The sequence below is a fragment of the Xylocopa sonorina genome, chromosome 5, assembly GCF_050948175.1.
Source record: "Xylocopa sonorina isolate GNS202 chromosome 5, iyXylSono1_principal, whole genome shotgun sequence".
In the NCBI taxonomy this organism is placed as follows: Eukaryota; Metazoa; Arthropoda; class Insecta; order Hymenoptera; family Apidae; genus Xylocopa; species Xylocopa sonorina.
In genome coordinates, this window is record NC_135197.1 from 172,409 (window position 1) to 184,719 (window position 12,311).

Genomic DNA, 12,311 nt, shown 5'->3' on the forward strand with positions numbered 1-12,311 from the left:
GTCCTATTATATATACGCCCTATTTAATTTACTTATTGCATTGTTTGTGATTTTGAATTTTGAATCGTTAGGTTATCTGCTTATTCTTTGTGTTCTTAATGTTCTTGCTCACATTCTTTTTGTTTCTAGGTTATTTCCTTTTTTTTTTCTTTTTTAAAAAGAGGAGGTGATTATTTACACGAGGGTATCTATTCACTCTATTTATAGGTTAGTATGCTTCATTATCTATTTATATTACTTATGCTAATTCCGGGATTTTGTTTGTATTGTTATTGATTAACTCTTTCTATTTATATATATTTTTTTTATTTTTATATTTATTTATTTACTTATGAATATTGGAGTGTTGTGTTGTTATTTTAATCATTTATTGTTTTTAATAATGTCTCGGTGGGTGTATACTTTATTTATTTCGTTTTAATATACTTTTGATTGTTTCAGATATATATGTTTCCGATTCTCTGTCTCAAGTTACGCTATTGATTTGGCCTGTCTACGTCATTATGGTATGTATTAATATCTTCAGTGGTGTTGTTTTATTTAAGTGTTTATTTTAGTATTTTAGTTTCCTATATTTCTGATATTATTTTATTTTATATTTGATTTTCAGATTTGGGTAAATGTGCTTAGAATTAGTTTTCCATTTTATAATAACGAAATCCTTTCGCGATTTCAGTAAGGTGTTTAGTAAATTTTACTTATAATTGCTTATTTACTTACGCTTAGCATCTGCGTCCTTTAATCTCTGTTTTCCTCATTTATAGTGGGTGTATGCAGCGGGTTGATAGGGTGCGGCACTCTTCCTATCCTTTCCTGGAGATGAGGCTCGCCATCCATGGAGAAATAAAACTGTCGGGTGGAGTTTTGTGGGCTCCACAGTTATGTGTCCTGTTGATCTGGCTTCCTTATTCTTCACGTTTCTTTTATCTCGTTGTTATATTGATTTTCTTTTATTTTATTTCACTATATTCTGGGTTGTGTCACTGATCTTCTGTAATTTTGTAGGTGTATGTTTGTTCTCGAGAACATGGGTGTTACTACTGTCCCGGATTACTCCTGACTGTCGAGGTGCTCGCTTGCTCCGTCCTTATCAGCCTGACAACCGGAATTTCCCGTGCTGCCTGTGGTGGGAAGTAAGGGCCATCCTCGGTCGTGGGTGTTTCTCTTCCCCTGTTCGTGTCTTCGCCCCTCGTTTCTTTTCTCTTTTCTTCTTGCATTTTTGCACTTATTATATTATATGCGAAGCGCTTAAACGCTCCCCAGTTACTTAGGTTTTTAGTAATCATTTTTATTATATTGTGTAGTTCTATATTTACACCTAGCTGTCTATTGAGCTCTAGGCGCTGTTGGTACCACGCAGGGCATATAATTAAAGTGTGTAGGGCATCATCCTCGAGTCCTTGGCAAAAATTACATCTGGTCGTTGTCGACTTACCTATTCTCTTTAGGTAGCTTGCAAAGCTGCCATGTCCTGTTAATAGTTGTGTGGTATAAAAGTCCAGTTTTACTATATGTTTTTAGTTCAACCAATACTCTAATTTTGGTATTAGTCTTTTGGTCCACCTCGCATGGGGTGTATCCTCCCATCGTTGTTGTCATTCCATAATGGTATGGTTTGCTTCGCTCTTTTTTATATTTTCTATTTGTTTTCTATATTCTGCGGCAGTTATTTTCCCCGGAATAAGTTGGTCATATAATATTTTGTTTTTTTGTTCATATATCCTCGTTCTTTCTTTAATTTTTAGATCGAGCGGGGGGATCATCGCTAATGCACATGCTGCTTCCCTAGACACCGTTTTATATGCTGCTATGACTTTGTTAACTATTGGTCTCTGCGCTCCATTCATCTTATTTTTTATATATTGATATTTTATTGCTGTACTCCATATGGGTGCACCATATAATATGGTGCATTCCCATATGGAGTAATCTAATTTTCTAGTTAGCTGTCCTGGTCCTTTCACATTGGGGAGGAGCCAGTTTAACGCTAAGGCGACTCTTGTTGCTTTTGAGATTTTCTCCTCAATGTGTTTTGCAAATCTGAATGTCCCGTCTATTGTTAGTCCCAAATATTTTAACGTTGCCGTGTTAGATATTTTGTTTTGGTTGTTCAAATCGAATTTAAGTTCTTTGTAACCCCTTTTCCTGCTTAGTACTATTATTTCGGTTTTTTCTGGGGCCATACAGAGGTCTATATTTCTGAGAGCCTTCTGGGCCGCTATCCAAGCTTTCCTTATTTCAATTTTTAGGATTTTTAGGTTTCTTGCATGGGTGATTATACCCGTGTCGTCGGCATATCCTATGACGTGTGTGTATTGGCTTTCTATGTATCTTAGTACCTTGTCGTATGTAAGGTTCCATAATAGTGGTCCCAGTATGGATCCCTGTGGGATACCCCGAGACGCTGGTTTTAATCATTCCTGTCTGAGTATGCGATATAATCTTTCTGTTGTATAGATAATTCTGTAATGCTTTTATCAGATAGTTTGGAACATTACATTGTTTTACTGCATATATTATATGCTTCCATTGGATGGAGTTAAAGGCATTCTTGACGTCGAGCGTCATGAACGCACTTAGCTCTTTCTTTGTTCTAGTTTCTTTGGTTTTTTCTTTTAAGTAGTATAGGGCATCCAGGGTGCTTCTGTATTTCCTAAATCCAAATTGTTTTGGATAAAGGTTATTAACTTGGTTGACTTTTTCAAGTCTGCTCCTAATGATGGTTTCCCAGATTTTCGATGGTCCTCCCATGATGCATAGCGGTCGATAGTCATTACTTTTGTCCCCTTTTTTCCGGGTTTTTTAATTAACACTAGTCTTGCTTCTTTCCATTCTGGTGGAATGTATCCTATTTTTAGAACCTAACCTAACCTAACCTAACCTAACCACACCAAAGTGTGGTATTCTCCGCGCGGGAAGTCGTCCATCACCTCACGTCGCATTTGCGGCAAGCATAAGTATAAACGTGTTGGAGGGGCTTATGGAGGCACCTTCAGCCGTCAAGCACGGCGATTACGCCGTCGACGCCGAGAGGGATCGAGTCGCTTACGAGCCCTCTCGGCGTCCACCTAATCTTCATGATGGCCTCGCAAAAGGCCGTCATCGCCCGCCACGACCTCTGGTCCACTGGCATCCGCTTAATACTGATGGCAGGGACAGGTCGTGGCGTATAACTGCCCGGAGATCACGACGCAGAATCTCCCACGCTGGACAGTACTCCAGCGTGTGCTGCGCCGTGTCTCCGGAACCGTCACAATGATGACACACCCCCGTGACTTCCCTGCTGATCCGACGCAGGTACTCACCGAAGTATCAATGCACGGTGAGCACCTGCGTGATCCGGAAGGTAAGCCGGCCATGGCTGTGGTCTGCCCATCTTGACAAGATGGGCAGAACCGGCCTTAGCTTCCTGTGTTTCTGGGGGGGGGGGGGGGGGGATCCCGTCACTGCTGAAGCTCTTGAACAAGAGGCAGCAGTTGACGTGAGTCCTCCCGCAAACGGCGAATAAAGCCGCCCTTGGTATTCGTGGATTTAGCCACAATCCACTCAATATCATTCACTGCCACATAGGCCCTACGCCATAATGCAGCAGTGCCTTCTTCCCTAAATCTCCGAGCATACTTGGCCACACCGGGGATGGGGTTTGCCGACTTGCCCGGAGGGGGGAGGCAGGCTCCTCCGGGTTATGGCTTAGGAACTCAGACTCATATTTGAGCCTGAGTCTGGCTTCCTCCACCCGCAAGAGGCGCTCCTTCGCTTGGGCCAGTGTTATGTAGTTCCCCGCGGTGGGGGGCCGGCCCCTCCTCTCGCGATGCTTCCCTAGCTGCTTGAGTATCATCGCGGAGTGTGTCGGCGGGGGGGGGGGGGATATGTCTCCGCAGAGTCACTATCTTCCCCCTCGCGGCCCGATAGAGCTGACGGCGACCTGATGGACATCGACGATTCCCGAGATCGGCTGCACTCGCCGGTGTCCTCTTCTCCCGTCCCAAAGGGGCTATCTCCTCGGCCCGGGACGAGGGACGCGCGCTGGTAACAGCAAGGCGCTCCCTCCTCTCGGACAGGGCCTCCAATCTTCTACGCCTCTCGGCGGTGAGCCGAAGGTGCGGTACTGATACCGTCTCGCTTCGGATCACCTCCGGGAGGACCCTCGGGGCTCCGTTCCACTCCTTTCCCTATCTTACAATACCCCTCTTCCCCGTTTTTTAAATAAAGGAATTCATAATAAATTCCAGGAGTGGGATCGGAACGAAAGTCACCCCCGACAGAGCCTGCATACCAGGGGATGGTTAAATACCCCGAGGGGCGCCAGGTACTCTGGGGTTTGTCCGCTAAAGACCGATGTATCCACCGGCCATACCGAGCCGCAAAGATTGCGAGCGCCCCCTAGCCGCGGACCGCAGCTTGGGGCAGGGACCTTTTATAGAGGTTTATCCCCTCGTGGGCCCGCCAATGAAACCACCCGCTCCGGCGAAACATGACCGCCGGTTTACGGTAATATGTCCACAAATGCCGAGTCGTAGCTGCTCAGAGGTAATGGCCACCATCGTCGCCCGCAGGCGCGGCATCCTCGCAAAAGGAAATCATGGCTTGCCAGACGCTCCTGCGACCAAGCATCCCAGACAGGATGCTCGGTAACGAGAGGTCCGGACCCACCGCCGCCGCTAATGCCCGATGCGATACGACCCAGGAAGGACACTCCTGCAGAGTGTGCCGCGCCGAGTCCTCCGCGGCGCCACAATGGTGGCACTATTATAACACTATTGCATCGATACGTAGACATCTAGAAACGCTATCGCGCGGCATGGAACTGTTGGGTTTACATTCTTTTGAAGTGTAGAAGGGATGTACATATTGCGTTGAATTGAATATTGCATCTAATCATAAGCCACAAAAATGAGATGCGATATAGCGTTCTATGAAGTATTAGAACACTATTTCTGCAATACGTAGACATCCAGAAATGCTATTCCGCAGCAAGGATGTGTCGCATTTGCATTCTTTTAAAGTGTTGACGAGATGCATATAACGCGTTGCATTGATATTACATCCTATCATGAGGCACAGAACACAGATGCGATACCGCGATTTATGAAGCATATGAACCCTATTGCTTCGATACGTAGACATATAGAATCGTTATTCCGTCTCAAGGAAGTGTGGCAATTACATGTTTTTGAGGTGTAGACGAGGTATACATAATGCGTTGCATTGAACATTACATCTTATCATTAGACATAGAAGTGGGTTGCGATATCGCGTTTTATGATGCACTAGAACAATATTGCTTCGAAACGTAGACATCTAGAAGCGCTATTCCGTAGCAAGGAAGTATGGTATTTACATTCTTTTAAATTGTAGACGAGATACACATTACGTGTTGCATTGAATATTACGTCTCATCATGAGACATACGAATGAGGTGCGATGTCACGTTTTTTAAAGCATTAGAATTCTATTGCTTCGATACGTAGACATGTAGAAACGCTATTCCGTCGCAAGGAAGTGTGGGATTTACATTCTATAGACCTGTTGACCAGATGCAATTCACGCTATAGTTCACACTTCAAAGGAATGTGCATCCCAAACTTCCTTGCTACCGAATAGCGCTTCCAGATATCTATATATAGGAGCAATGGTATTCTAATGCTTCACGTAATGCGATGTCGCATCTTATTTCTAAGTCTCATGATAAGATGTATTATTCAATGCAACGCGTTATGTATATCTCGTCTACACCTCAAAAGTATGTAAATCCCACACTTCATTGCGATGGAATAGCGTTCCTAAACGTCTTCGCATCGAAGCAACAGAGTTCTAATGCTTCCTAAAACGCGATATCGCATCTAATTTTTATGTCGCATGATAAGATGTAATATTCAATGCAAAGTGTTATATACATCTCGTCTACACTTCAAAAGAATATAAATGCCATACTTCCTTGCTACGGTATAGCGTTTCTAGATTTCTACGTATCGAAGCAATAGAGTTCTAATCCTTCTTAAAACGCGATATCGCATCTCATTTCTATGTTTCATGATAAGGTATAATATTCCTTGCGAAGTGTCATGTATACCTCGTCTACACTTCAAAAGTGTGTAAACACCACACTTGCTTGCTAGGTAATAGTGTTTCCAGATGTCTACTTATCGAAGCAATATAGTTCTAATGCTTCTTAAAACGCGATATCGCATGTCATTTTTATGTTTCATGATAAGATATAATATTCATTGCGAACTGTTATGTATACCTTGTCTACATTTCAGAAGAATGTAAATGTCACACTACCTTGCTAGGAAATAGCGTTTCCAGATGTCTACTTATCGAAGCAATGGCGTTCTATTGCTTTTTAAAGCGCGATATCGCATGTCATTTCTATGTTTCTGGGGAGGATATAATATTCATTGCGAAATTTTATGTATACCTCGTCTACACTTCAAAAGAATGTAAATGCGCACTTCCTTGCCAGGTAATAGCGTTTCCAGATGTCTACGTATTGTAGCAGTAGAGTTCTAATGCTTCATAAAACGCAATGTCGCATCTGATTTCTATGTCTCATGATAAGATGTACTATTCAATGCAACGCGTTATTTTTATCTCGCCTACAGGTCAGAAGGATGTAAATCCCTCACTTCCTTGCTGCGGTATAGCGTTTCTAAATGTCTACGTATCGAAGCAAAACAGTTAGTAGATAAGATATTAAATGCAACGCGTATAGGTAAAGTACAGTACAGTGTCTGCGTGACAAAGCTTTAGACCTTTACTGCTCCATGCAATGCGATGTCGCATCTCGTAAACCTGTATGCATATCATTATGCTTGACTGATTCTGTACTTTAAAAGAATACAATAACAAGGCCCATCATAGTGTCTGCGTGTTAATACAGCGGAATTTTAATTGTCAATGAAATGCCATGGCGCATCTAATTATAACGTTTTGAGGTAAGTAATCTGTAACCTTCTATGCATTGCATTATACTTATTTGCTTCCGAACATCAAAAGAATGTCAATCATACAGTTCCATGTAACGGGATGGCGCTTCGCATTGTCTGCGTCTAAAGCAATGGCGTTCTACTGCCCCATGAAATACGATGACGCATCTTATTCCAACGTTCCAGAGTACGTGAGCTGTAATCTTCTATGAATACCGCTATGCTTATCTGCTTTTACAATTCATAAGAATGTGAATTCTGCAGTTATGTGCTACAGGAAGGGGGTTCATAGTGGCTACCTGTTAAAGCAATGGAGTTCTACTGCTCCATTCAATGCGATGTCGCACCTCATGTTCACGTTTCAACGTAAATAGATAATATCATAATATTAGAAAAATATAGCATAAAATGCGCCGTCGCATAGCATAGAGCAGTAGAAGTTTAATTATTTCACACGCAGACAGGCACAATAGAATTCGCGTTGTTTTGAAGTGTAGAAACAATCAAGCATAAGGCCATGCATAGAGGATTACAGCTTACTTACTTTGAAATGTTGAAATGAAATGCGCCATCGCTTTGCATGGAGTACTAGAACTCCATTGCTTTGTCACGCAGACACTATGAAACGCCATCTCATTTTATGGAACTGTAGAAATCACTTTTTTTTGGATGTGTTTAAGCAGATAAGCATAACTGTATTCACAAAAGATTACAGCTTACTGACTTCGAAATTTTGAAATCCGATGCACAGACGCATTGCATGGAGCATCAGAACTCTACGACTTTGACACGCAGATATTATGAAGCGCTATTCTATTGCATGAAACTGTATGTTTCGCATTATTTTGAAGAGTAGATGCAGATAATCATAATATTACTAATAGAATATTGCAGATTCCTTACTTTGAAACGCTGAATTGAGATCCGCTATCGCATTGCATGGATAATTCACATATAATAATGTGAACTCCATTGCTTTGACACGCAAACACTATGAAGCGCCATTCCGATGCATTGAACTGTAGAATTTACATCCCTGTAAAGTGTACTTAATTTATCCACAGGCGGACAGCATGAGGTTCCATCCTGTCGCATGGAACTATAGATCTCACATTCTTTTGAAGAGTAGAAGCAGCTAAGCATATTGCTATGTATACAAGATTACAGCTTAATCAATTTGAAACTTTGGAATGTGGTGCGTTTTCTAAATTGCATGCAACATTAGAACTTCATTGCTTTGACGCGCAGGTATTATGAAGCGAATTCTCGTTGCATAGAACAGTAGAATACACATGCCTTTGAAACGTAGAAGCAGATAGGCATAATGCTGTGCATAGACTATTGCAAAGATCTTATTTCGAATCGTTGAAATAAGATGTTACATCTCATTGCATGGAGCATTAGAAATCTATTGCATCGGCAGGCAGGCAGTTTGAAGCGCCAACCCGTTGCATGTAATCGTATAATTCACATTCTCTTGAAGTGTAGAAGGAGGTAAGCTTAATGCAATGCATAGAACACTAGAGCTTATTTACTTTGTAGTGTTAAACTGAGATACGCAATGGCGATGCGTGGAGCATTAGAACTCTTCTCCTTTAATTGTAGTCAATGTCAAACTCAAGAACGCTGCATAAAATTGTAGATATTGCATTTTTTAGAACTGTTGAAGCAAGTGAGCATTATGCGATGCACAGAACATTACAGCTTACTTTGAAACGTTGAAATGAGAAGCGCCATAGCAATGCATGGAGCATTCGATCCATATTGCTTTAACAGGTAGACCATATGAGGCCCCACATCGTTATAAGGAACTGCAGAATTCACATTCTTTTGAAGTGTAGAAGTAGATATGCATATGGCTATGCATTAAATATTACAGCTTACTTATGTTCAAGTGATGAAATCAGTTGTGCTGTCGCATTGTGTTTGAGTACACGTAACGATGAGGCTTATTTTCGGTTGAGCTAACGATGGGTTTAAATCTTCGTCACGAACGTATTCGTCACCGTTGCAAACTACGCCCTAATTCCTGTTACAGTAATAGGGAAGTAGGTAGATACAATTGGAGTTGACTCGGTATCTCAACGATCAACTATTATATTTAACTTAAAATGAATTGACAGAGATTGAGTGCTTTTCATGTTTTTTGATGTGCCTGAATGCGAACTTCTACTAAGCTCTTAATCGATAAAGTCAGAATGTTTTATTGTAAATTCGTGTGGAGGAGTGATTAAGGGTGCGGCCAGCAAGATATATGGTATATTCAATTTGAAGGATCACTACGAATACTTAATTTTGATATTTATGATGGTGCGACATCCTGTTGCATTACGAGTTTATTACTGCTACGTGTCGGCTAATGTTATTGCAGGATTTGTGAAATGAAGTATCTGGTAATCAGATGTTTCGTTGAGTGAAGTATGACAAGTGGCTGAATAAGGATGAACGGTTTGATTATTATAGCATGAGAAGCATGCCTTCCGCAAGACATCCTCCTCCCGTTGAAAGGCTAGTGAGCAACTAAATGAATATGTGTTGTAATAAGAGGTAATAGTGTGTGGATGTGTGATCGTGTGCTTACGTACTTACTGTTGCTTTAGTCTTCGGATGAGTTGCATCCTTGATGGATTCCGCGAAATCTCCTCCCTTTGTTTGAATCGGCAATGGAACAAGTTTTTTGACACTTAGGTCAAACGTGTTCGAAACCGTCCTAACGGTGACTGCGTGCTTGATGCTATTAAAACCGGGATAGGTTTACATCACTCGTCCTAGTGGCCATTGCATGGACAGCGTGTTTTTTTTTTTTTGTCTAAGGAGGACGATCGTTCCCTCCGTAATCCGATGATTACACATCGTTCATTTGATGCGACTAGTGGGCTCGTTTAAATATTCGCGATGCCAACGAGTCCAAAGGCATTATCGCACCTTTTAGATATATTGCCAACTAGATGAACGATTGGATTGCGTGTCTTCATATAGTTGTATTTCCGTAGAATCGTGAGAGCATCGCCAATTAGGAAATGTCCCGGGACGAGGACTAACAGGTCATTTGGATCTGAGGAAATTGGAGTGAGTGGGCGGGAATTAAAGATAGCTCCGATTTGGGTTATAAGGGTTGTAAATTTCTCTATTGCGAGCAGCTCAGTTTTTGCAACGCTCGTTAAATGGTGCTTGGAGGGTTTTACTGCGGCCTTCCAGAGGCTTCCAAAATGTGGTGCCTTTGGTGCGATGAAGTGCCAGTTGATTGATTGATTTGATAAAAATGACGTGACTTCTTTGTGGTGTTCTTCTGAACGTAGTAACTCCTTAATCTCTTGAAACTCATTATTTGCTCCGACTACGTTTGTTTGAGATATTGTCAGGATATAGATTTATGCGTAATCCCCGTCTTGCGATGAATATTTGTAGAGCAGCGATGAAAGCTTCACTAGTGAGGTCGTGGACAATTTCGAGATGAACAGCTTTTACTGCCAGGCAGACGAAAACAACCACATAATTCTTTTTTCTTCTATAATTATGGTATTGCCGCTCCTTAATGAAAAAGGGTCCGCAATAATTGATGCCTACATTGATGAAGAGTCGAGATTGGGTGATGCGTTCTTTCGGTAGATTGCCCATACAGTAATTGACTGCTGGTGGGCTGGTGCGGCAGTAAAGATCATAACCCCGTATTGCTTTCCAGACTTGGCTTTGGCTGTCAATGGGTCAATGTTTTCAGCTTATGCTGTATAATGCTGTTTGGTTTCCAGCGTGTAAATATGTGAGATGTTCATTTATAATGATAAGTATAGTTACATGAGTTTTCGGCAGAATTATGGGGAGTTTCTGGGAGAATGGTAGTGGTGAATGTGCAATCGACCACCCTCTCTCAGGATTCCATCTTCGTAAAGGAATGCATTCAATCTTGTCAATTTCCCTTGATTTGGTTGTGCCTATTGTATCACAGGAATGCCAATCCGTCGGTGAAGTGTATACTCTATACTGTTCTTTTATTGACCTTTTTGGAGTGATTGAGTATTCTGAACCCGGCCCCGGGAGGGGGCGCGAGCCTGCTACCACGCTACTAGCGCATACGCGAATATGCTTTCCATCCACTTGCCAACGAATACCCGTCCTCTGGATCGGGAAAGGAAAAACCCAGCAGTGCCGCGGCGATCATTTTCCCGCGGTGTGAGCCCTTCAGTTACCCCTGCGCTCAATCGAGACCATGGTCTCGATCGGCCGCCGGGGCATCTGCGGGGACCTCGGGGAGACGGATTCACTGCGTGCTCGCGTGCACGCACACCCTGACCCTGTCTAATGCCCTACCTATTGAACGAATCTAAGTTCACGGAGGAGGGAAAGCGCTCGACGGAGACGGCTGACTGCGAAAGTTGCAGCGCCACTCCGCTTTGCCCTAGCGCTCCGACAACGCCAGGGTGAACGGTTTCCAAGTTTGGAAGGGGGGGGGGGGGGAAGTACGGAAGTACGGTCTCCGATTTTTATTTATATTTATGATGGAGTAAGCCTACTCCAAGAACCTGTTAAGCCAGAACGCTTCCTGGCAAAAGTCGGCGAGCGCGGAGGAGGCCTCTGGCGACGACACCACAAATGGTGCCGCTTCAGGCCAGTTCCACTTATCCGCCGGGACAAAAGGACGCAGAAATTCCCTCTGCGGATCGAAAATCGGACGTTTCAGGAGGAAGTGGCCGACCGTGTCCACCGCACCACCACAGACACATGTCGGGTCATCGACAACGGTGTACGCCAAGAGGCGAGCCATAAAGTTGCCGTGCCCCGACAATACCTGCGTGGTGTTATGATTCGGCTTCAGCCAGCCGGCGGCCAACCTCTCCCGAACGTCTTTAAAGAAGGCGAACGTTGTGCGGCCTTTGTGGGAATTCGTCCACGAAGTTTGCCACATGTTCGTTGCCTCTTCCTTTACTCTTTTGACAGCGTCATCTTGTCCGCTTTGAATGACGGTGTCTCCGATCTTGGCGTTTTTCCCTCTACGAAGATTGTAGAGGGCCCTATGCTGCTGGACGACGATGTCGACGGGGGTCGCGCCGGTCACCACGCACGCACCCTCCCACGATATCCGGCGATAAAACATCAACATCGTTCACAACTTCCATGCCGAACGCTCGAATGAGCTCCTCGAATTGAGCTCCTCTATCGTCTGTGCTCTGCGGCCCCCAGAGTGACGACCGAGCGTTGGCATCTAGCGAAACTAAGAGCCTCTGCCCCCTCAGGGAACGAAACACCACTTCGAGGTGCCTGAGGTGTCCCTCGATATCGTCGCTAAACTGGAAGTAGCATGACACGACGTATACCGAGAAGCCGGGCGCCAGCACCTCCGCGCAAGACGCTGCGAGACGAAAACCATTTCGAATCGAGGGTTGC

General features: G+C 43.5%; 1 protein-coding gene across 1 annotated transcript; it reads right to left on the minus strand.

Annotated features, from left to right (window-relative positions):
* Positions 1-9,811: 9,811 nt before the first annotated feature.
* Positions 9,812-10,702, minus strand: LOC143423820 (uncharacterized). Its single transcript, XM_076895404.1, has 3 exons — positions 10,665-10,702; positions 10,271-10,623; positions 9,812-10,218 (listed from the first exon to the last, which is right to left on the minus strand). Exons 1-3 carry the CDS (start codon positions 10,700-10,702, stop codon positions 9,812-9,814), a joined length of 798 nt encoding a protein of 265 aa, XP_076751519.1.
* Positions 10,703-12,311: the final 1,609 nt, after the last annotated feature.

Bases quoted from the DNA above. Each gene is read 5' to 3' on its own strand.
- LOC143423820 (XM_076895404.1), bottom strand. From the start codon at position 10,702: ATGAACATCTCACATATTTACACGCTGGAAACCAAACA. The intron at 10,624-10,664 runs GCATTATACAGC...ACCCATTGACAG, and splicing joins TACACGCTGGAAACCAAACA to CCAAAGCCAAGTCTGGAAAG. The intron at 10,219-10,270 runs GTAGTCGGAGCA...TACTACGTTCAG, and splicing joins TGACAATATCTCAAACAAAC to AAGAACACCACAAAGAAGTC.